Source organism: Aethina tumida, chromosome 5 (assembly GCF_024364675.1).
Source record: "Aethina tumida isolate Nest 87 chromosome 5, icAetTumi1.1, whole genome shotgun sequence".
Classification (NCBI taxonomy): Eukaryota; Metazoa; Arthropoda; class Insecta; order Coleoptera; family Nitidulidae; genus Aethina; species Aethina tumida.
Window position 1 is genome coordinate 23,988,011 of NC_065439.1, and position 24,829 is coordinate 24,012,839.

The following is a 24,829-nucleotide window of genomic DNA, read 5'->3' on the forward strand; positions in this document are numbered from 1 at the left end:
TTTATTTATTATATATTACGTTAATTGGCTTTAATATTTTTAATTGGTCTTCTTTTATGTTGCCTCAGTTTTATAGCTTTTTGATAAAACAGTTTACAAGTCTAATGATAGTCTATTATTATTTTAATAGACCATTAAATTTAAATTTTAACTTTAAATAATTGATTAAATACCATTTATATTTGTACAATGAGAATTTTTAAAGTTGTTTTTTTCTATTATTTATTCAAATTGTCTATTGTTATCAAAGACAATCCATGTTAATTCTTTGGATTGTAAAATTCTGTATTTCTTTCATTTGTGTTTTTTAGGAAAATTAATTATTGCAAAATTTATTTATACATATTTATCGCAAATATTTGTTTCATAATATCACCCCATGTTGACTTGGCAACAAAAGGTCAGTGTGGTCGTCAGTACCAATTGTTATGATCCAATTTATTGTTTTTGCAGATAACCATAGGAAAATTACAATATTTACAATAAATTAAAAAAGTAAAACATCTCAGAACTTGTAGAAATTATAATTTTAATACTAGTGGTTGTAATTATAATTGCATTTTTTGTCCTCTCACACAAAATTTTGTTGTTCATCTTCCTCGTTTCTTAGTGATTCGTTAATCCATTTAATGCAAGTTTCCAGTCCTTTAAGGTCCAGTTTCTTTTCGGGTTTGGTTCTATTGTTGTAAAAGAAATGAGGACCTATAAATTCACAATTATCAATAAATTTATCTAGGTCTGTGTAAAATGAACTCACTTAATTTCCTACCATCTCGGCCATCTTCACATCGGTTTATATATTTCTAAAAAGTAATAATATTAAAAATAAATTACATATTGCAATATTTAAATTTACCATGAAAATATCTGCAGCCTTGTTATCAAGCAGATTCATATACATTGCGTTTTGGATGAAATTTGTCCAAATAAAATTGGTTCTTCTAATTTTTTTGAACATTCTCAATGTGATTGAGCAGTTTTCATAGCCTGCCACGTACATGTAATCTGCCTCTTTCGAAATTGCCTTCATATCAAGTTTATCGAGATGCTATAAACATTTAAAAATGTTTTATTATAATTCTTTAATTTTTTTAATGTTTGATAAAAGTACCTCAGCATTTTCTATAATATCATTCCAAATATCTGCTGCATAATTGTACCGGTAAAGACATTTACGACTTTTATTCAGGATTAGTATCTTTGATCCATTTGCGGGTATGATTACTAGAATAACATTAAAATTGAAATTTAGGAGTATAAATAAAATAAGTAAGATAACATATTTTAAAAATTAATAGTAAAAGTAAAATTATTGATGATACTTATTTTTAATTTTGCCATACCAAATTCTATTGTAAAATCATCACTAGGTGAAAAAAGAAAACTGTCCTCCTGTGAAAAACATGGAGAAGGGTAAGAAAAAGGTACTTAAGCATAATGGCAAAGATCCAAACATGTAGACTATCAGACGTGATGTAAAATTAGAAGAAATGGACTGAAATCATAGCTTTAGGAGAATTAAAGGCTTCTTTTAAGGAAGACAGTCCACCTACAAGAATGTTGTTGTGGCTAATGGAGGAACAAGAAGAGAAGGGAACAAAAGTGACATGATATACGAAAAATCTGTAAGAAACCTAAGGAAATAGAGCCGGATTCCGAATGTATCAAGAGAACCAAAAAAATCTAGAAATATAAAGAACTATATCACTTTATTTTAGAGTTCCTAAGTAAACATTGAAATTGCTCCATTATTCCTTTTATATGTCTCATGTATAAAACATTATTAGTATATATGGTTAATCAAAATGTATTATTTGTGTTTGGTTTTTCTATGAATCGTTTAGTGAATGAATTTTAAGGCTAATTTTATCATTTGTTGATATTTATTGTCGAGAATGTTGACATATAAAAACATCAAATAGAAAAGTGTCAATTTACAATCTTATACAAAAGTGATCATGTTCGTTTTAAATCCAACAAGACTTATTTTAAGAAAACCTACAATATTGTTGAATTATTTATGGAAGAAGCATTTTATAACAACCCGCATAATATACAATTTCAGACCTTCAATAAGCCTGTATAACACTTCTATTTATAATTTTCCAATATTTCGTCAGTATTCTGACTATCCTAGCCACAGTCGCGTCAATCTCCCAGCTTTGTCACCAACTATGGAGAAAGGTAACATAGTTTCTTGGTCAAAAAAGGAAGGCGACAAATTAAGTCCGGGTGACCTTTTGGCCGAAATTGAAACCGACAAAGCGACAATGGGATTTGAAACTCCAGAAGACGGCTACTTGGCAAAAATTGTCTACCCGGCAGGTACAAAGGACATACCAGTGGGTAAAGTAATATGTATTATAGTCAGTAAAAAGGAAGATGTTGCGAAGTTCAAAGACTTTAAGGACGAAGCTGCAGTAGCACCTGTTGCAGCGCCTGCTCCAGCTGCTCCAGCTGTTACCCTTCCGAGTCCTGCAGCCCTAACCATTGAGAAGACACCCGCTGCGTCTGGTGAACAAGTGTACGCCAGTCCTTTAGCCAGAAAGCAAGCTGACACGAAGAACCTGGTTTTACAGGGATCTGGAACTGGGTTATTCGGCTCGATTACTAGCGAAGACTTGGAAAAAATGGGAGCAGGAGGTGGGGGAGGAGGGCGAGTGTACGCTAGTCCTTTAGCTAGGAAACAAGCTGAAGCGAAGAATCTGGTATTACACGGGTCTGGAACTGGGTTGTTCGGTTCGATTACAACCGAAGATTTGGACAAAATGGGTTCAGCACCGGCGTTTCCATCTAGAATTGCTATGGCTGCTACGCCAGTTAATTCACAATACAAAGACATACCTGTTACTAGTATGAGAGCAACGATTGCTAAGAGACTCTTACAGAGCAAAACTGAAATACCACACTATTACTTATCAACTGAATGTAACATGGATAATCTGGTTAAGATAAGAGGAAAATTTAACAAGAAATTGGAGAAACAAAAAATTAGGTTAAGCTTTAATGATTTTGTAATTAAAGCCACTGCTATGGCTTCTAAAAAAGTCCCTGAGGCAAACTCACAATGGGCTGGATCATCTATTCGCATGTTCCAAGATGTTGACGTTAGTGTTGCTGTTTCCACAGACGGAGGGTTGATTACACCAATTGTATTCAGAGCTAATGACAAAGGGGTGATGGAAATAAACCAAAACGTCAAAGAACTGGCTGCGAGAGCAAGATCCGGAAAATTACAACCTCACGAATTCCTTGGTGGTACGATTAGTGTCTCCAACTTAGGAATGTATGGTGTGAAAAGTTTTTGTGCAGTGATAAATCCACCTCAAAGCTGCATATTGGCAGTAGGTTCAACAGAAAAGCGAGTAGTTATAGATACAAAAGATTCCAGAGGGTATAAGGAATCACAATTTATGATAGTCACTTTGAGTTGCGACCACAGAGTTGTTGATGGAGCTGTTGGCGCTGAGTGGTTGCAAGCTTTTAAGCAGAACATTGAAGATCCCATTTCAATGATAATTTAAATTCACTATTTACAGCTTGTTTCATAACGTTTTGTTGGAGGTAAATTGCTGTGTTGACAAATTTTGTTGTTAAAGTTGCCATACAGCAAAAACTATGTGGTTTAATTACAGTCAGATAAAATATTTATAACGATGTACACAATTGAAGCGTTGATTGTTGTCTCAGCATTGTTAATTCAAGTTGTGGCGCAGAACGTCGATTATTGCTCATTATCGTGTGACAAAAAGGTAAACACAATTTGCAGAAGACAAGATTGCGGTCCGGTGCCAGGATGTAGGGAAAAATCCATGGATGAGGCTGCAAGGCAGTTCGCTGTGGACATGCACAACAGCTACAGAAACAAAATTGCAACAGGTATCAAATGAACTTCAACTTTGGATGAGATTTATCTATCATTTAATTTTAGGACAGGAAAAACGTTTCAATGGCACTGTCTCCAATATGCTCAAAATTAGTTATGACATGGAATTGGAAAGGATGGCGCAATGTCATGCAAACGAATGCATATTTGGCGGGCCAAATGTTCATGATGATTGTCGTAAAACCTCAAAATTTACCACGGTTGGTCAAAACATCCAATCAGTGTCTGGTACCAAATTTAACAAAGTGTGGCTCCAATCCAACTACTCTCAACCATTTTTCAAGTGGTATAATGAAATTGCTTACATTGATTCGTCAAGTTATGCCAATTACACAATCAATCGTAGACCAGGTGTTGGAAAAAATAAAGTCGTAGATCACTTTAGTCAACTTGTGTGGGCTTTCACCAACAAAATTGGGTGTGCAAGGGCAATGAAAGAAAATCCCCAGGGCAAGTACAAGTATAACGTGTTGTACATTTGCAATTACGGTCCTACTGGCAATGTAGTAGGTTCAAGCATCTTTCAACAAGGTGAACCTGCTTCAAAGTGTCCACAAAATTACACAAAGGATGAAAAATATCCCGGATTGTGCGCGGAGAAATCACTTGTTGTAGAAACTAGAATTATGTCCTTGGATGAACAAACACGTGGACAAAGCTGTAGTTTTGTTCAACATAATTATAATTGGTTTCTTAATATAATTGTTGTATCTATTTTATACATGTACTTTACGATGTAATATAATGTTAAAAAGCAAAGTGTAGTTTTACTATATTGTGTATTATGAAGCACTTACGTTCTTTCATATCTTTTTTAAACCAAACCAATGTAGAGTTGGTACAATTTTCGAAATTGTATTTTATTGGTATTGTCCATCTGGATCTAAAATACATATAATTAAAGACGAACTGTTTATAGTTTATCACTTTACCCTTCAAATTGTGTGTCATTATCCTTAACCCGCCACGGAGTTTGTGTTAAGATGAATTGGTCTTCCTTCCTTCTAATGTTAATCATTGGATAACTCTTCTGATAAATGTAACTTTCGAGAGACTCTCTCAAAGTATCATCGTCAATCAAAGCAACAAATTGTTTAGTATTCACTGAGCTGTACTGATACTTTTTTAATAAGTTCCTCAGCAGATTTTGGAAACCTTTAGGTGAAAGAAGTTCTTCCAACATTAGAAATATTTTAGACCCCTTGAAAATGTACGCTTTTACTTTTATGACATGCACATTGACAACCACATACCTTATCATAAGTTAGTAAGTCAAAAACTATACCTTCGTCATCAATACTTTCTACAAGTGCCCGTTTCTGATACGTATCAGTGGGACTTTCGGCATCTGAGTATTCGTCTCCGTATCTCGAACTGTTTTTGCCTTCCACATAGCTGCGAAGTTTCAGAGTCAGGAAGGTCACCAGGCCTTCCTGCAGCCAAAGATCCTCCCACCATTCGTTGGTGACTAAATATAAAAACATTTTTTATAATTTATGATACGTGGTCTCAATCATACTTACTTGAAAACTCTTACCTAGATTTCCAAACCACGAATGCGCAATCTCATGGGTCAATATATGGGCGATTTGGAATTGGTCATAGATGTTGTCTTCGGTGGATATAGACCCTTGTCTTAATGTTGTCATACCCCAATTTTCCGTGCCCACAATCATCCTGTTGTACTCTATGAAGTCTAGAAATAAGTTGAATCAGTTTGCTTCCTTAGTGGCATCAAAATGGGCCTTACCCAATTTTTTTAACGGATAGTCAATGTCGGTGAATTCAGTTAATACTTTCAGGGCGTTTTTAGCCAACTTGAAGGGTATAGTATGGTTTTTTTGATGTGAATACATTCTTAGTTTTATTGTTTTGCCGTTGACCTCAACACTGTCTTCGTCGTACGGGAAGTTGGTGAAAATGAGACAGACCAAGTATGAGGACATCTTCAAGCTTGGGGCAAAGTTATACGTTGTCCTTCCAGTTTCCTCGTCTGTCGACTTATTCTAAACACACATTAGAAAGGAATTAGATTAAGTACGTTAACTTACAATCATTTCCATGTTGGATAGGCCATAGAAGGAGGAATTGGAACTGATTAACGTAACTGTAAAGTTGGCTTTGAAAGAAGGCTCGTCGAACGATGGAAACACGCTTCGTGCTCCATTCGGTTGCAGGTCGGTCACCAGGAGGAACCTATCGGAAGACATGATTAATGCCATCCTTTATCTTACTTGACATAATTTACTGTTCGTTTTCGCTGTTTACTCCGTAAGTTGCTTTATTAAAACCCCTTCTTTCGTTCAACGTCAGTCTTCCTTCGTATTCGAATTGAAGGACGTGTCTGCCTTTTGTGATGGGTTTCCCATCGACAACGGGGAAAACGGTGATGGTTTGAACGTTGGGCTGTTCGGTGAAGTTGGCGGTTTCATTGTCGAGAAGTACTTTAGTGAAGTGTAAGTCTATGCTATGCAATACGATGCTGGGACGCTCTGATTGTACGTCGACCTCTATTGTTACTTCACCAGTAAAATTATCGGTATCAAAATCCGGAAGTATTTTTATGGAGTACTGGACTGGCCGCACTGACTCTTCAAGACGATATATTTCACCTGCAACAAATCGAATGACCAGAGGGCACAGAATAAATGATCGTGAATTCTAGGAAGACAGGCATGCGGTTTTCCCGGTTTCATCATCGAATGCGTCACTGATTCGAATTTAATGTTAATTTACTTCTTTGAGACTGACGTCAATATTTTCCTGAGTTTGTGATTTTTGAGACTCGGGGATTTGACTTGAATCAATTCTTTAATGATTAAATGTGCAAACATTCAATATTACTAGGAAAAACAAGTTACAAAATACCTATTAAAAGTTTATGGGAATTTTTAGAGTTTATACACATATACGAAATTTTCTACGAAACCATTTTTAGATAAAACTAGAACACTTTTAACATGCTAAGCATGGTACATTAACAAATAAACAGAGTAATAAATTGCAATTAAAATTCTTGTTTTAAAATAAAAACAATGATTGTTTTTGTAATCACATCAATTATTGAAATTTAATTTAAGCAATTGCTAAACAACTGGTGCATTAAAAATGTCCTTCTAAATAAATATTTAAAACTATTTATTTGATGTACACATTTTGTGTGTGGAGGTCATCTATTTTATCTGTTTATAATTTGATACTAGAATATTAGCACGCTATGTTCTAAAATGAGGCAAGCAATAGACAATATTTGAGGCAAAATAATTTCGTCGCAAAACGCCCACTCAAACCAAAGACCTCATGCAAATAATTTGTAAACCTGAACACGACCACAATGTGCACATTGTTTATAACAAGATTCCAATGCCAGCAACAGTAATGTTGTATAGAACAAATAAATATTTTCACTCACTTTTGGTAAAACTAATGGTCAACAGCACACACAACAAAACCCGGTACATCGTACGGCGATCAGACGAACGGTCCCCGCACTTTTCGAATAAATTTCAGTGACTCTCGACGAGAACCACCGTCACAGATAGTGGCGGGACTGGCTTCAAAACTGAATAAATGTGTACAAATATTGGGTGAAGCGACACGAGCATATCGTTTGACAAATTATCATCATACTATCTGCACCGAAATGTGCGGATTCGCGTCGGATCCTTGTCGATTAAAAAGATATTCCGAGGTTAGCCAGGTCGACTTTTTATTAGCGGCCAAGCCATTGTCTATGTAAACGTCTTGTGCTGAAAGTCTTTCAGATTAATTATAATGACTGGATAAATTAGCATAATTAGTGAGTAATTTAGATGAGATGTAACAAGTATTTGTTTTGTGTGTATGTGTGTGTGTGCATAGTATGACTAATTATTGACTAGAATTTTATTCTTGTTTGCATTTCAATTTGGCAAATGTTTACACACTTAAAAATGTGATGAGCAACATAATAAATATTTTTTGGGTTGAAATAAATAAGTAACTACTTTGAGGTACCAACCCATAAATTAATTAACTTAGAAAATAAGGATTCTAACACATTAGCTTAATTATTCGGTGAAGTCTTCTTCACAGATTATTTTATTGTCAGAAGGAGCAAATAAACAATTAATAAATTATAGATTGTTTTAATCAAAAATAAAAGTAAAATGTCACACGACCTCAGTTTATATGTAAATAGTAAAAACGTAGATTGTCAAAAAAATATAAAAAAATTCAAATGTTAGTTGACATTTTGTATTAAAATATTTTAAACTGTGTATCACTGTATGTTTTTATTATTTTATTAATAAATATCAATTAATATTCAAGGGGACAAGTAAAAATTAAATAATTCTTAGTTCTGAAAATATTATTTTATATAAAAAGTGTTAAAAATAGTACTCATTATATTCATGCCATTTTTTAAGATAATAAATAACATTTAACATAATAAAATTAATTATATATTATTGATATAAACTGAGATACAAAAATTTTTATATGAAAAACGTTGACTGTTTTCAAATTTTAATTACTATCAAACATACATAAATTGTCTGAACAAAAATTATAATAATCATATTTAAAAAATGTTTATTGAATTATACGTTCGATACAATTTTTCAAGTATAAACTTTATATAAAGTTGTAAAATACCAAATAAGTAGATTCTAAAAAAAAATGAAAAAATTCGAATATTATTGAAAATTTTAATTATTATTAAAAACATCTATAAATAAATACTACTAAATACTTTCTCTAGTAATTAAGTTCTATAAATATTAAAAACGAAGATAATTAAAAATTAAAAAATTATTACTAAACAATAATATTTTAAATATTTTAAATTATGTATCAATGTATGTTTTTATAATTTTATTAAAAAAAGTCAATCAATTTTTAACGGGCTAAATAAATATCAAATAATTTTCATTATTAAAAATATATAATATAAATAAATAATTGTTAAATATAATTAACAGAACAAATTTAATAATAATTTTAAAAATTGATGCTAATTTTTAAGATATAAAAATTGAAGTAAGAAAAAAATCAAATTAATATTTTGTTTTCTTAAGCATTTTTTTCAAATTTTAATTACTAAAAAAAGAATTTTCTAAAAAAGTAAAGACAAAGAAAAATTAATTATAAATATATTTAGTGAATAATATATAGTAATAATTTTTTAATATATAATAATTACTAAGTTCTTATATATAAAAAAATATATATTAATTATATTTATAAAAATAAAGATAATTAAAAAAGAAAGAAGGAAAAATTCTAAATTATTACTAAAAGTTTTATACAAAAATGTATGTTTTCATAATTTTATTAATAAATGACAAGTTAAAAGGGGGTAAAAAAATACCAAATAATTTTTATTATTAACATTTTATATAATGTATCATAATTAAAAAATGTCAATTAACTATTACTGAAAATTTTGAATCCAAATATTTTAATTTGTGTGGCAATGATATTTTTTATAATTTTGTTAATTAAATATATATTAAATAATTGTCACTGCTGAAAATATTATTTGATATAAAAATAGTTTAATTAAAAATAATAAAATTAATCAAATATTAAACAAAAAATTCAAATATTACATAAATTGTACTCATATTTTAAAAAATTACATAAATTGTACTCATATTAAAATTAATTATATTTTATTAACAAAAATAGAATATAAAAAAATAAAAATTTTGTATACTGAATAATATGTAATATTCAGTTTTAGGTACTAAATAAGGAGGCAAATAAGAAATAATTGATTCTAGTGAAAATATTATTTTAAATAAAAATTGTTTATCATAAAGTTAAAAATAGTATCTATTATTTTCATGTTAAATTTTAAGTTAATAAACAACATTGAACGTACTAAAATTAATTGTATAGTATTATTATAATTTTATATAAAAAGACAAAATAATATTAATTAATAACAAATATTCGTAAATTGTCTTTCATCAATATTTATTGAATATTTTTAATTTTGATGTAAAGTAAATTCTGGAATGAAATAAGTTTCAACTTTAAATAACATGTCTTAATCAAATAATTTAATATCAAATAAAAATATTTTATAAATAATAAATGAAAATTTTTAAACAAACCAATTAGATAATATATACATGCATATCTTTTTTCAAAAGAAAATAGAATTTAAGTAACTAAATTTCATTAAAACTTGTTTACACTTTGTAATCGTTTACTAAAAGGTTATGTTTGTGTTAATGAAATGCTAATCAACAAATTGTACTTGTGTATGAAAAATTAAATTAGGTTACTAACGGAGTTCTATATAATATTTACCAATTCTCTTATCTAAAGAAGTAAATACAAACGTATTTTAAACATGTTCATATTATGAATGTGCAAGTTCAGATGACACAATTATTTATTAAATTATCTACAATAAATTAAAGGAAAGTCGTTGTTGTAGGTGGTTAAGGATCAATGAAGCATTTGAGAACAATTTAATGTACTTAAAATTAACATTAAACCCTATTACATACCAATAATTAATTGTCTTCTATCAAAAAATAACCTTACCCAACCCCGTTATCGTCTGCGAATGACATCAAACCGAAGTCAGAAGTTCATTCATATCACAAGTATGACCGATGGAGCAGGGCTGATCCCATCATTCTTTTTGTTTGTTTTACACATCTCGACTTACCAACAACCAGAAACAAAATTGATATGAAACCAGTTAGAACGGTACGAACTCAGTTCGCAATTCGAATTCCATCAAAATGTACACGAAAACACTGTTCCTGGTTCTATTCGTTGGCGTCGCCTGTGATAAATGCTTCGATTGGAAACTGATTATGCCGGACATTACTTCCGGCGAAGTCAGATGTTGCGAGATCGAATACGAGGAGAAGTACGTGTTCAAGTACTCGTTTTGGTATTTGGATAAGGTTCCCAAGGAAGTGAAGGAGCTTAAGCCGTTCAAGGAGTGCTACGTCCTGCCCATGTCCACGGTCAGCCAGATTGTCTTTACGGCGAAGTGCTGCAAAAAGTATCACAAGCCTCACAATTCTACTTCGTAAATAGGTTTGTTTTTGTTTAATAGAAACAAATGTTTGGGTTTGAAATTTTACTATATTCAGTGACAACATATGTAGACATGTTGTAGGTTTACATTTGTATACACTTTTATAGTCTTGTACTTATTATATATTAAATTTTATTTCATTTTTGTAATTAAATCGTAAATTATTTATGAATAAAGTGTAAAACATATATTTTTATTATTTTCTTTAAATGTCAATTTACCAAAATTATGGAATGAATGCAATGATTTTTTTCCCAATGAATCTAATTCCTTGGGAGAAAATTTAAGAAAAAACAAAATAACAGTGATATTTGGTCGGTTTGCTTCTTGCTCTGCGAATAGCTGCCACCCTCCTCATTCTCCTGTGTGCTCTAGATAATTCAGGAACGACAGTTGCACATCTCGAAGCCAATTTACTTCAGGAAATCTGTTACGTATGGTTTGAGTAGATAAACGTGTCTCTGACTGTTCTTGTTGGCTCTTGAAGTTACACCTGAACCAAATGTCGGTCTCTGACGAGTAGTAAGTATATGGTCTCCTAGGACCAATTTCTCCGCACCGATTCTACAATCTGTGAATAACCGGTCGACTTGTTTAGAGCAAGTTTGCCTCTACCATCTTGCAGAAGAGCAAAGGTCCTAACAACTTCATCTTGATTGACATGTGTTTAAGAGCATCGTTGTTCATGACACAGCACGATGAAAAGGACCAATGAACAATGTTATTCACCAATTAAACGAGTCTATTCTTGAATTTCGTGTAGAAAGTTTTTAATTTTATTAAAAAATTAAAAGAGTGTATTAATATTTCTCTCTATTCCAGAGTGAGGGAGGGACAAAGAGAAGTAGATAAACTTGTTGATTTAATGAAATAGCAAAGTTGGTTTAATGATTATTAATTATGCTGTTTATGTCAGATAATGGCGATTTTTCTTATACACAAACGAATGATGCGCATTATAATCTTTGGCACTTATAATAAATAAATAATAGTTTTTACATATGTTCTGAAAATGAAATATTTCCCAAAAATACAAATCTAATGTTTGCTAGACAAAATTTAAATTGTATATATATATATATATATATATATATATATATATATATATATATATATATATATATATATATATATATATATGTACGTATATTTAACCATATTTAGTATTCAAATTTTACTCATAAACCAGATGTAGATAATAATTTTTAATATTTAATAATTTTAGAGTTAATAGAAGTTTTGTGTTTTATTTTGAGAAAATTTTTTAAAATTTAAAATATAAATAAAATAAATACTCTTTAAATTAAGTTCAAATTGTGTAAACTTTGTCAGAAAAAATTAAGAAAAACTAAATGGTTAAAATGTAATATTTCACCAGTAATCTTTAGATGTGACTGACTCAATTAAATAAGCATCTTCTATGGTGTTTATGTTAGATAAATATAAACTTTTTTAATATTTCAATTTAATCTAAATAAAAGAAGAGAATCATCATAATATTTGTTATTTGTAACTTAATGTCAGACAATAAAACATTAGATCTGCATCACAATGCATTACATGTTACATGCAACGTTGTTGCTATTCATCAGTTGTGTTGTGACGCCTACTTGTAACAAAGTGAAATTATTTACAAACAATTTAGAGATGATTGATGGTAAGTGCTGTGACGTTATTCAAGCTTCTGATCTTAAAAATAATTGTCAAATTGTTCCTGTCATTTCACGGAACTTAGTGAATAATGAAAATCGTATTTGCTGTCCAAACAAAAAAATTAAACATAAAACATTGTCGTTTGCATTGATAAAACGTAAAAATACCCATACAACTATTGAAACAACAACTGCAACTACCAAGACTACTACAATAATTAGTGGAGCAACAACCGGAGTACCTACTAAAAAAACAGCCAAGACAACAACTGAAACAACTCCTAAAACAATAACCGCATTAATTACTGGAACAACACCCAAGACAACTACTAAACCAGAGGTCGAGACAACTACTAAACCAGTGGCCGAGACAACTACTAAACCAGAGGCCGAGACAACTACTAAACTAGAGGCTGAGACAACTACTACATCAACTGAGACAATTACTGAAACAACACCCGAGACAAATGCTGAAACAACACCCGAGACAACTATTGAAACAAAACCCGAGACAACTGCTGAAAAAACACTCGATGGAACTACTGAACCAAGCTCCTCGGTAACTCCTGAACCACGTAGGCTACGATAGTATAATGTGATGGATATATATTTATAGTGACAAATACGTGACTACACCTACTGGGACTACTTTGCAAAAAATTTGAATGTGTATCTCAAAATTATAACTCAAACAATTAATAATTTGAAAACCATTACATGTTTCATTATATACAAAAATCCATACACCAACCAACATTTTACCACCAATCTTTAGATGTCATTGGATTAATTTTCACCTCTACTATAATGAAAATAAGGCTCCAAAACATCATCCACATATCGTTGGGACGTCATAACTTCAAAACTGAAGCTAACCTGCTATCATAAGCAATAGCACACCATACCATTAAACACATAGTGTTATGAATATGATCCATAGCAAAGTGAGGATCACGTGTTTCCCTACTTCGCAGCCATGAACATCGTGCATGCCTAAGCAAAAGCGTGTATCAAAATTTTATGAAAATATCTGAATATGTTCTCGGTGGTGCGTTTTTTTTTACGGTTAGTGTACATAGTTTATTAAGCATTGAAATCCAATGTTATTTAACCAAACGGATTTCGAAATATATTTATAAATAATAAGATAAAACGTACTTGTTGTTACATTATTTTAACATATTGTTTGTGAAGTTGAATCTGTTCATTATAAATCATTCCTTGATAAATACTTTTTTGAAAAGTTTTAAATTTAAAGTACGATACACAACATCATAAACAATATCGTTTAATAAACCATATATAATTATAGTTTAGAAAACTAATCAGTCATGTTTCAGTTATACACAAAGATTCCGAGTATAGATTTCGATGGCAAATATAATAACAGTTTGTTAAAAGAATCCAAATGTAAATATTGCGGCCTCGTTTTAGTTCATGACGTAGGCAGTGAAATTTGTTGCGTTAAACATAAAAATATATTTGATAATGTGTTGTATGGTGAAGGAAAGCCAGCACCAACCAGGGCTACAACTTCTAACTTTACGTCCGCAACCCAATTGCCAAACTTTTCTGGTAGTACCAGAGAACATTTAGAAGAAAGCTTCAGAGAATTGGCGATAGATTTTGTCGAATTTGACTGATGTAATCTTAGAAGATTAATTTTTAATTGTGTCGCTTAAAATTAGTGTTTTTATTGATATAATTTCAGTACCTTTAATATCGATTTTTATTTCAATGTTAATTTAGTTCAGTTCTAACTCTATTAAATAATGTGAGAATTATATGTACAATTATATCTATTAAGATTGTTTTTATAATAATCAAATTAAACTGTTCTTCGGGGTGGAGTACCCCAAGTTAAGTTAAGTTAAGTTAAGTTAAACTATATTTTTTAAGATGTAATAATTATAAATAAAAACCTCGTTTTAAATAAATATACAAAGAGTTTAAACGTTTATTTTTCCCGTTTACAAAAAATAATAATAATCGATTATTATTGGTGTGGTGCGTTGATTTCTTGGAACAGTGTATTTATTAAAGTTACATCTACAATTCAGACATAAATAAGTTGTATTAGATAAATAAATTTACTTTTACAGTAAATGCATACCAAAACTGATACGTATTATCATAAACACTGTTGATTCCTATTTTAACACATAGTTCAGAAAGTTAGTCACAGATCACACAACCGAAATGAAGTTCGTTTTGGTAATAGTATTCTTTTTATATGGCAGTTACACTGTCGCAGTGTATAGTTTTAAAGCAGATATATATTCAAGAACTTCAAACTTAACTTACAATGGTTTATGTGGCGTCAAGGGAAATTTAAAGTACAATCAGTGCATTATTGTTCATATAGTGTGTAAAGGATTACAAATTTGTTGTGTTGAAAAACATGTTGTTGATGTGGCGTATGGTATAAGTAAAGAAGATATGTGCTCCTCACCCACTACCCCGAGCACTCCAACTCAACATGATGGAATAAGGGATGCTCTTGTACAATTCATATATACACTAAGTAATTTGACTGATAAATTATTACACGAATAATTTGCGTTTTTCTTTTGTTGGATAATAAAATCTTTGTATGCAATTTTATTATTAAAATTTATTTAGTTTTATATTGTTTTTTTTTCTTCAGTCGTAAGTGGTTGCAATAAAATCAATCTACACAATAAACTTATTTATTATTATTAGTGTTATTATTAAACTTACACTGTAATCCATTTGTTTAAATTGGTTATTTTATTTCATATTAGTAAATACTACATAAAAAATCAAAATTGATATTTATATTTTATTTTTAAATAATTAAATAATTAATTAATTAGTCTAATCGTGTTTAAATTTGGTAAGTATTATCCAAGAATACATACCTACAATTCAATGTAACAAAGTTTTTCCATAATGATACAGTAGCGTAGTCTGAGAGGTTTTTCTGTTTTTACAGACCTAGTTTCTAAGCCACTGAATATATTTTTAAAACAATTAAGCTTTTATATTCTTTGCACAATTTAGAATAAAATGTACTAATTAATTTTGATTATCATACAAGTTTTTGAGATATTTCAATTTTAATTTCAATTAAATAGGTCCAATAAGAGAATATGTTTTCGGAGTGTCAATTGTTGTAAATCCAAATATTATTTTATGTGGTCAACAATGAAATACCATTAATATATTTCTGTAATATGTTTCATATTATTTCAAGATTCAATCCATTAATCTAATAAAGAAACTATAACAACCTTGATTATAATGAGTATTGTACTGTTTATGTTAGATAACTTTTTTGTTATTGCACATTTTTTCTAATAATACGATATGATTGATCATAAATACTTAAAATTTTACTAGTAAAGTTAGTAGCATTTCTCTACCAACCACAAAATGCATTCCATTTTACTTTTATTCTATTTATCATTATTCAGTTTTGTTTTCGCAAACAAGTGCTATAATGTTATATTAATTACCAAAAGTTTTCAAAGTGTCAATGGTGTGTGTTGTGAAAAATGTATTAAAGTATCACCAGGTTGCCAATTCATACCAATGTTACCTATAAACAATACTATAATCGCCAATGCTAATAGTAATTACTATTGTTGTCCAAGAGAGTCTTCGAATGTTGTCCCTTCCAGTGGTGCAGCTATTCCAGCGGGGATGCCCATCGATCCAACACTGCTAGATCTTATTAAAGAAACCCTTACAATATTGAAAAAACACGCTATAGAATCAAAAACAACTACATCCACGATTTTACCTACTTCGAGTACTTCATCTACCATAATTTCAACAGTTGCCAACCAAAAATCAAAAATGACTACTTCCGCGATGTTACCTGTTACTACTCCATCATCTTCAAAGAAACCGCTTGTCAACTTGATAAAGGAATTCCTAGATGCTTCTTACAATTTATCTTTAAAAGTATTGGAAAAACCCCGAAAGACATCGAATACGACTACTTTCATAATGTCTCCTCCTTCAAGTACACCATCTTCCACCGTTGCGACAACTGTCAAACCAACGTTAACAAGGAAACCACTTGTGAACTTCATAAAGGAATTCTTACATGCTTCTTATAATTTAACTTTAATATTATTGGAAAAGCCCAGAACAATAACAAAAAGAACTACTTCTATGATGTCTCCTCTTTCAAGTACACCATCTTCTACTGTTGCCACAACTGTAAAAGCAACGTTAACAAAAAAACCATTTGTAGACTTGATAAAGAAATTCTTACATTCTTCTTATAATTTAACTTCAATATTATTTGAAAATAATTGAAGGACATCAAACACGACTATTGCCGTGTTGTCTCTTCCCTCAAATACACCATCTTCCACTGTTGTGACTACTGTAAAACCAACGTTAATAAAGAAACCACTTATAGACTTAAAAAAGTTCTTACATTCTTCTTATAATTTAACTTTAAGATTATTGGAAAACCCCAGGGTCATCAAATATAACTTCCATGATGATGTTTACAACATCTTCCATAACTAATTTTATGCCTTTCTAGTGTATTTATTTACATGTTTGTAACTTGCAAGCAACCTATGTTTTTGCATAAATAAATATATGTCCTTCTTCTGACTTTTATTTAATCCTACAGCTATTTTATATTAACTGTTTTATAAAGATATACTCTCATTACTCATTACTCTCTTGTAACAAAGAAACTACATGGATATTTATAATTTCTAATTTATAAAACAATGTGACAAAATAAATTTTTTTAGTAGAATTAGAAAATTTTATTATTTTAACATTTATGCAGATTCTTTTGTTTTTGAAACAGAACATTTTAATTTATAATTTTCTTTATCTTTTGAGGTATTAATTTAACAAATTATTTTCTTGCCATTCAGAATATGTATTAATTAATATCTAAGTTTAATTAATTTGTAGGAAGTTTTCTTCTTATCAACAAAATATTACTTAAATATTATTAGTATTTAAATATCTATGTACAATTACGAATATTTTATTCTTTTTTTTCGATTTTAATGGATTTTTCTCAAAAGTAGTATAAAAGTGGATTGTCAGCAACAAGATCGATATTTTGAAGTGGTCCACAATCTCCGGAATAATAAAGTAAGTAAAAAATTGTAAATCGTTATAGATTATTTAATTTACAAAAATATAATACCTTAATTCTTCAACACTTTTTGGAATTGTTGCTTTCTTTTTGACACATTAATTTTTTCAATATATATCTATATCGTACGAATATGTCCGACTCAAATGATGATTATCAAGATGTGTTTTTTTATCAAAATATTCTTATAAAACTATTTTATTATTTTCAGCATCTATGTATATTCTTTGTACTAACAGATTATTACATATATACAGATCTATTTCAGTAAATACTGTGACGATATGAAAAAAATTAACGAAGCCTTTTAAGGAGGCAATCTCAGTTATGGCAGGCTTGAAGAACAGCTGCATGCATGTTATTGGGGGCATATTTATTCTCACTTTCGGGCAGATATGGAGAGGACGATGTTAAAAAAGTACACCGGCAAATATACTGACTTTGCTATGGCAAGAGAAACCATTAGTGGTTCTAACAAAAGGCTAAATGCTTTTCACAATTTTAATTATTGTATGGCCAAACTACTATAAATATATATTTCTTGTACAGTTAAATAAATGTTGCAAGCAGTAATTGTTTTTTTATTTATAAAATATTATTTTTTAAATTACTTATTTATATACATAGGAATAGTGTTTTCTATTTTATTTTTATAATTTGAAAAAATGAAACGTTCTTACAAAATAAAACAGTATTCAACATTTTGTGTTAATTATGTACAAAAGTATTACTGTGTTAGAGAATGGCTTCATATAAATATTTTAGTAAGGTCGTGACAGAATTAATGAATCGTATTAGAAAATTTCGCCATTAAATACAATTAATTTGTTTCGTATATAACGGGGGTGGTCAACCTGCGGCTCGCGAGCCACATGCCGCTCTTTGAAGGATTATTTGTGGCCCTCGATAAATGTACCCCAGTTCCCTTTTCATTCCAAAATTATCAAGAGAAGTAAAATAAATATGTTTAATTTTAATATTTAAATTCAATACACATATTTTGTACTTTTATTTATGTTTTCACTTAATATAATTTCTGTAAACAAGTTTTTTTAATACCTTTTATGCAACCTTTTGAATATGTATTTAATTGCGGCTGGCGAAACATATTGCACCATTATCACAACTAAAATATCTAATTACGTTGCATAAATTCATTTTGTGTGTATATAATTTGTGAAGGAACTTTGAATTCAAATGTTATCACAATTTTTTTTTCCAAAACAGCCTTAAGATATTATGAAAAACAATCAGTCGACATTCGAAATGAATTTCGTGTTGTTAATCTTCCTGCTTATGTCAGGATGCGGTTTTGTTTTCAATCTCTGCATCAATAATACAGCACTGTTCACCAGGGAATTGAAAGTTCTCAATGGAACTTGTTGTGACCACCATATAAAATGTGATCATCCATATTGTGTCCCAGTTTTACTCAAAAAATATAAAACCTTCGTAGACATGTGGTGCTGTGTTACCAATAACTCCACCGACTCAACTACTCCAGATTCCGCATGAGAAGGGCAGCAATAATTTATTGAATTGTTAAATATACAATTTTTGTGTACAAACTGTGTTTTATTATTTACTGAAAAAATTCAGCATAAAAAATAAAATAAATCTATACATATAAATAAAATTGGAGTGACTGTTTGTAATATTGAAATAACCGTTTTTTACGCATGTATATGAATATATATATGGCACGTACACCAAAATAATTTTTTTTACAATTTTTGTCTCTCTGTCTGTCTGTCTGTTTGTTCCGGCAAATCTCTGAAATGGCTGGACCGATTTTAACGGGACTTTTATTGGCAGGTAGCTGATGTAATAAGGTGTAACTTAGGCTACTTTTATTTAATTTAAATTAAAAATTAATTGTTCTTTTAATAAAATGATTTTGTCTTTTAGTTATTTCTTACGTTTTTACTAATTTTTTGGGAATCCAGGAAGAACTAGAATTATTTATTTTTACTTTTTTAATTTCAGGAAATTAGTATTAGTAAAAAAATAAAAATCCATAAAGTTATTAAAGTGAAACTATGTAATTTAATCAGTATGAATTTAATCGTATGGGCTTTGATCATATGGAAAATGATCGTATGGATTTTAATCGTATGGAAAATGAATGTATGGATTTTGATCGTATGGAATTAGGTCACTTTACGTTTTTTTGTAATTTTTTCAATTTTTGAGATTTTAGTAGTTTTTTACGTTTTTAGTAAATTTTCATCGTTATATATATATATTTATATATATATATATATATATATATATATATATATATATATATATATATATGTATATATATATATATATATATATGTATACTGTATGTATATATTTCTTTAAGGCTACTACTCGTAATTGTAGCAATTAATAATATTTCAAATTTTTAAATTTATGCTATATTTATTTACCTATTACGTAGTGTCTGTCCTGATAATAAACATGTAGTAATAAGTGATATAATTCATTAATACAGATAGATGCTCTATGTATCTTAAAATATTTTTTCGAAAATGATATATATTTTAATATAAATATTTTGGGAAAATGCGATCATCCATATTGGGTTCCAGTTTTACTTAAAAATTTATTAAATTGTTAAATACATAATTTTTGTATACAAACTGTTTTATTATTTAGTGAAAAAAATTAGCATTAATAAATAAATTAAATAAATAAATAAATAAATAAATAAATAAATAAATAAATAAATAAATAAATAAATAAATAAATAAATAAATAAATAAATAAATAAATAAATAAATAAATAAATAAATAAATAAATAAATAAATAAATAAATAAATAAATAAATAAATAAATAAATAAATAAATTTATTTAATTAGAAGTTTAATAGTATTTAATAACATAATGTTTCACATTTTTAATTTGCTTTATTTATTTATCTATTACGTAGTGCCTGTACTGATAAAAAGTATGAAGTAATAAGTGATATAATTTATTAAATACAGATGAGCATCTATGTGACTTAAAATATTTTTTCGAAATATTGGTATAAAAAGAACTAACTGAGACATTTCGGATAAAATACGTTCACGTTATCGCAAGAGCTTGGCGAGTGGCGGCGCAAACACAAAAACACAATTAGCCTTATCAAATAACACACGGTATCACGTAGCAGATACGGGCTGGTTTCAAATCACGTCCCGACTTCGAGTAAATGCCGCCGCTGCCATCTTGCTGTTTTGCGGCTTCCACGGCTGATGTTTTTTCCCTTGTTTTCTATATGTTTTAACAGTTAACGGTGCCACCAGTTTTCTGTCGTTATGGCGGATCCTACCATACAAACGTTTTGTTGTCACAACGCCAATGGAACGGATATGGCGGTAACTATGATGGAGGAATTCGATACGGATTTGTACAATTCGATTTGCATGGTGTCTGCAGTTCTGGGCATGTTGGGGGCTGTTTATCAGGTGACTGAACATGTGTAGGATTTAGGTGCACTACTAACAATGTTGTGAATTAACTGCTAATAATAGATATTACCAAGAGAGGAGTTTTCCACACAACACAGATGGTTTTCCTTCTCTGCTACTAGAGGACGAAGAATTATTATCTGGTTAGCTGTAGCGGACCTGTTAGCAGCTTTAGGTAACAAGTAGGAGCCCACCTTCTATTTACCTAGATCTTTAGAGTAACTCAATTTATTTACACTTCCATTTTAGGAGTTTTCACCAGATCCGCCTTATGGCTGAATTACAAGAACATAATGCCAGCTGTGGATGATGATTCCAGTGTGGTTTTCTGCGCAGTTTCGTCGGTAAAGACACGATTAAATTTTGTGATTGTTAATGAAACCTACACATTTGTAGGCCTTTACTCAATACTTTTACACGGCCACCTGGATATGGACCTTGTGTTATGCCATTGACATGAGATTAGTGCTGTCGCAGAAAGACTCGAGACTGAGATACTACCACGCAGCAGCTTGGTTGATACCCGCAGCTTCCACAGTTACCGGGTTATCGTTGCTGTACGTTCCAGATGCGAAGTAAATCAGTTCAGTTTTAGCCTAAAGGGTTCTACAAAGAAATGTTTTAGTTGTCACACATCGTCGTCTTTGCGAACGGCTATTTATAGAATATTACCAAATTACATTGCCACTTATGTACCCATTGCCACCGTCATGATAGCTAATCCTTGCCTATACAAAGACTCAATTAGGGACATGCAGAGGATCATCACTAGTACCTCTGGTCAATTTACTAGCAGAGAAAGAGATATTATAGACGCGGTCAAACTCAAATTTTCTGTGATAAACATAGTGTTTTACATTTGTTGGGTGCCCAATTTAGTCAACGGGATTTTGTTGTGGACTTTGTGGTTCCATTTACCCGCCACTTGTGTGATAGTTATTTGGTACATTATGGTGAGTCCTTACATGAAAATGTTCGTGCACTGTAAAATGCTTTTTAGGCTTTGATGAATCCGTTGCAAGCGCTCTTTAACTGTTTGGTTTATAGACGATGGAGCACCGGATCTGAAAGAGTTATTCTTCCGTGGAGGAAATTGGAGGACTCAATTTACGTGGAAGATATAATAACGAGTAGTGGTAGTTCTGCAAGCACCACAATCAGGGAGGAGATTTATCCGCTTTTGCAAAATGCACCGAATAATAGTATTAACGAATATCAGAGCATCTCCCAGTGAGGCCTCTGAAGAAATATATTCGTAGATTTTATGTCTTTATTTATATTTTAGTAAAGAAATTTTCATAAAACTAGATTTTTTTTAAAGGGGGGGACTGGAATAATAAAATTAATGTAACTTAATAAATACATTTATTTTTATAAAAGTCTTGTCTAAGTAACAACATACAACAAAAACGACTGTAACAAGCTCACAATAAAACCGGCAATAAAAAGTAAGTACATGAATTAAGTACATAATAAAACAAACTGTAAATAAAATACAGTGTTGCTGTATAAGTAAAATATAAAAAATACACTAACCAATTGACAAATCACAAAATATAAGTCTGTTTATGCAGTCAGGACAGAAGTGTGAAGCGAATAAACGCAGCATTCCAGTAAAATAAAATAATTATCAAGGAAATTATCTATAAAACAATAGTTTTAATTGAACGTGTACATTTAAATATAAATTGCTGTGCATAATTGCCCTGATAATTTCCCAACCTAATTAAAATACTTGAAAAATAGCATTGCACTCTTAACTCTCCAGAAAGAAAAACTTACAACAATCTAATAAAATTGTACGGTAGTGATCACATATTTCGTTCGACAAAAATTTATCGGCGGTCTAATCACAGCTTACAAAGACAAAACACTATGGGAATGAAAGCCCCTATCGCAATGAAGACCGGCAACATGATGGACGATTCGTCCGAATCGTAGGGATCGGGCAATTTTGGACCGCTGGCCCGCGGTCGGCTTTTCGGTGGTTCCGGTTCCTCTTTTTGTGCGGCTGCTTCTAGCGGTGGTTGTTCCATAGGAATTGGTGGCAGTTTCGGTACGTCTTCCAGTTCGCCTTTCACCACGTACATTGCGTTGATTTTGGGATTATCCTTGTAGCCCTTTATGAACTCCACGCGGATCCTGTTGCCTCTGATCTCTGATTCTTCCCCATTTACGTTCAGGCGCCCTGTAATACGAGTATCAAGAAATATTAATCAGCTGCTCATTTGTATAATTTAGTGTATAATATAACAATATAATTAAGATTAAATTAATAAAATAGCTAATTATCAGAAAATTAAAATATAATTTATTTTTAAGTGTATAATACATTTTATTAACATTAGACACGAACGAATTTAAATTTCAGTTGTATCAAGAAAATTCCGTATATTTCCAAGCAATATACATAATTGTTACATGAATAATAATGACATCAATTAGTAATTCTAAATAGTGATACAACAAATATATGTACATGTCTAAGTTTTTCCTTAGATGAATAATTAATAACAGAAATATAATTAATTTTGTGCATTTACCTTTTGTAATTTTGAATGGTATATACTCATCATGTGCGACACCCCGACCAACTTTCTCGTAAATATCTAAATCAGCAATAATTGTGTGCTCCCCATTTAAAACTACATCAAAAACCTTTTGATCAGGTGCATTGAAGTAAACCTCACAAAATTTAAGCACCAAAACATAGTCCCCATCAGCTATAACCGGTATATCGTAGCCGAATGTGCTCGTGTGGTATCTTTCCGTCTGGTACAAAATATAATCATTGGGGGGCACACGACCGATCAACAGTCTTTTCCCATAATCGGATGCAATGCCAATCCTACCGTGTAACGGGTCCCTCTCATATCGAATGCCGTAGGCGTCGGTGTGAGCGTCTCCGCCACAATTAACCGCGTATATTAACTGTCCGACACAGTGTACGCTTGTGGCGAAGCACAACAACAGGTAACATAGCCAGATTTTGGGTAGGTCGATGTTATTTCGTATTACCATGCTAGCAGTTGGTGCGGGGTCGGTTTTCGTGCGACGGACGTACCAGCAAATAAAGCAGGAAGTCTTTTATCACCTGTACATTTGAATTTGTTGATAACACTAGAATTTTTAGGTTAACCGTATTGACGTGTATTGTTGGCGGCCACGTCGCCATCTATCGTTGCGGTCTATCATGTTATAACAGAATAAATTACTAAAACAGAGTAATTGAACTGAAAGCTTACAAATTTAATTTAGAAATTCCATTTCAGTAAAATAATAATATGGAAAGGTTGGAAGAATATATAGTTATATAAGATTTTATAATTCTAGAATTTTAGTTTTCTTTAGTGGTATTTTATAACTATACGACAGATGGAGCACTAAAACTTAGTGAGTACATCATTAAACATTTTTATTATTTTCATAATTTATTATAATATGATTTAAAAGGACATTCATGCCAATTACATTTTTTTGAAATTTATATATTTTGGAAAGATAATATATATTTTTTAAGTTTTTAAAAAGAAAATTATATTCATTACTTATAATAGTGGCCATTAATTATAACAACTTAAAAATATTGTTGTTCTAGTTGAATTTGATACCGTAGCTATAATATTTATTGTTTTCTTTGCTATTGTTGTGCCTATTATCTAACTCGTCAATCTAATTTTATTTTTCAATG

The 24,829-nt window shown here is 30.4% G+C and overlaps 5 protein-coding genes across 6 annotated transcripts; 3 read left to right on the forward strand and 2 right to left on the reverse strand.

Moving 5' to 3' along the window:
• Positions 1-508: 508 nt before the first annotated feature.
• On the reverse strand, positions 509-7,555 carry LOC109595657 (glutamyl aminopeptidase). The gene is made up of 12 exons (XM_020011076.2): positions 7,299-7,555; positions 6,135-6,498; positions 5,938-6,082; positions 5,637-5,892; positions 5,424-5,582; positions 5,140-5,354; positions 4,819-5,087; positions 4,684-4,769; positions 1,112-1,224; positions 857-1,048; positions 758-803; positions 509-702 (listed from the first exon to the last, which is right to left on the reverse strand). Exons 1-12 carry the CDS (start codon positions 7,345-7,347, stop codon positions 572-574), a joined length of 2,025 nt encoding a protein of 674 aa, XP_019866635.2. The 5' UTR covers positions 7,348-7,555; the 3' UTR covers positions 509-571.
• Positions 1,770-3,549, forward strand: LOC109595656 (dihydrolipoyllysine-residue acetyltransferase component of pyruvate dehydrogenase complex, mitochondrial-like). The gene has a single exon (XM_049968294.1). The coding sequence runs from the start codon at positions 1,959-1,961 to the stop codon at positions 3,522-3,524; it is 1,566 nt and encodes a 521-aa protein (XP_049824251.1). The 5' UTR covers positions 1,770-1,958; the 3' UTR covers positions 3,525-3,549.
• Positions 3,540-4,645, forward strand: LOC109595658 (venom allergen 3). Its single transcript, XM_020011079.2, has 2 exons — positions 3,540-3,879; positions 3,932-4,645. Exons 1-2 carry the CDS (start codon positions 3,657-3,659, stop codon positions 4,624-4,626), a joined length of 918 nt encoding a protein of 305 aa, XP_019866638.2. The 5' UTR covers positions 3,540-3,656; the 3' UTR covers positions 4,627-4,645.
• A 13,135-nt stretch (positions 7,556-20,690) lies between the features above and the next one.
• On the forward strand, positions 20,691-22,517 carry LOC109595637 (G-protein coupled receptor 143). Of its 2 annotated transcripts, none has more exons than XM_020011049.2 (6): positions 20,691-21,135; positions 21,202-21,313; positions 21,388-21,482; positions 21,535-21,713; positions 21,764-22,091; positions 22,186-22,357. In XM_020011049.2, the coding sequence occupies exons 1-6, from the start codon at positions 20,986-20,988 to the stop codon at positions 22,204-22,206; spliced, it is 885 nt and encodes a 294-aa protein (XP_019866608.1). In that variant the 5' UTR covers positions 20,691-20,985; the 3' UTR covers positions 22,207-22,357. The 2 variants fall into 2 exon arrangements, with proteins under 2 accessions (XP_019866608.1, XP_019866607.1); XM_020011048.2 differs by having other exon boundaries at positions 20,698-21,135; positions 22,139-22,517.
• LOC109595641 (malectin) lies at positions 22,487-24,302 on the reverse strand. The gene is made up of 2 exons (XM_020011054.2): positions 23,682-24,302; positions 22,487-23,326 (listed from the first exon to the last, which is right to left on the reverse strand). The coding sequence occupies exons 1-2, from the start codon at positions 24,157-24,159 to the stop codon at positions 22,989-22,991; spliced, it is 816 nt and encodes a 271-aa protein (XP_019866613.1). The 5' UTR covers positions 24,160-24,302; the 3' UTR covers positions 22,487-22,988.
• Positions 24,303-24,829: the final 527 nt, after the last annotated feature.

Bases quoted from the DNA above. Each gene is read 5' to 3' on its own strand.
- LOC109595656 (XM_049968294.1), top strand. From the start codon at position 1,959: ATGTTCGTTTTAAATCCAACAAGACTTATTTTAAGAAAACCTACAATA.
- LOC109595637 (XM_020011048.2), top strand. From the start codon at position 20,986: ATGGCGGATCCTACCATACAAACGTTTTGTTGTCACAACGCCAATGGA. The intron at 21,314-21,387 runs GTAACAAGTAGG...CTTCCATTTTAG, and splicing joins GGACCTGTTAGCAGCTTTAG to GAGTTTTCACCAGATCCGCC. The intron at 22,092-22,138 runs GTGAGTCCTTAC...AATGCTTTTTAG, and splicing joins TAGTTATTTGGTACATTATG to GCTTTGATGAATCCGTTGCA.
- LOC109595658 (XM_020011079.2), top strand. From the start codon at position 3,657: ATGTACACAATTGAAGCGTTGATTGTTGTCTCAGCATTGTTAATTCAA. The intron at 3,880-3,931 runs GTATCAAATGAA...ATTTAATTTTAG, and splicing joins CAGAAACAAAATTGCAACAG to GACAGGAAAAACGTTTCAAT.
- LOC109595641 (XM_020011054.2), bottom strand. From the start codon at position 24,159: ATGGTAATACGAAATAACATCGACCTACCCAAAATCTGGCTATGTTAC. The intron at 23,327-23,681 runs GTAAATGCACAA...CTCGTATTACAG, and splicing joins ACCATTCAAAATTACAAAAG to GGCGCCTGAACGTAAATGGG.
- LOC109595657 (XM_020011076.2), bottom strand. From the start codon at position 7,347: ATGTACCGGGTTTTGTTGTGTGTGCTGTTGACCATTAGTTTTACCAAA. The intron at 5,355-5,423 runs GTAAGAGTTTTC...TTTTATATTTAG, and splicing joins TTCGTGGTTTGGAAATCTAG to TCACCAACGAATGGTGGGAG. The intron at 1,049-1,111 runs GTACTTTTATCA...AAATGTTTATAG, and splicing joins ATATTATAGAAAATGCTGAG to CATCTCGATAAACTTGATAT.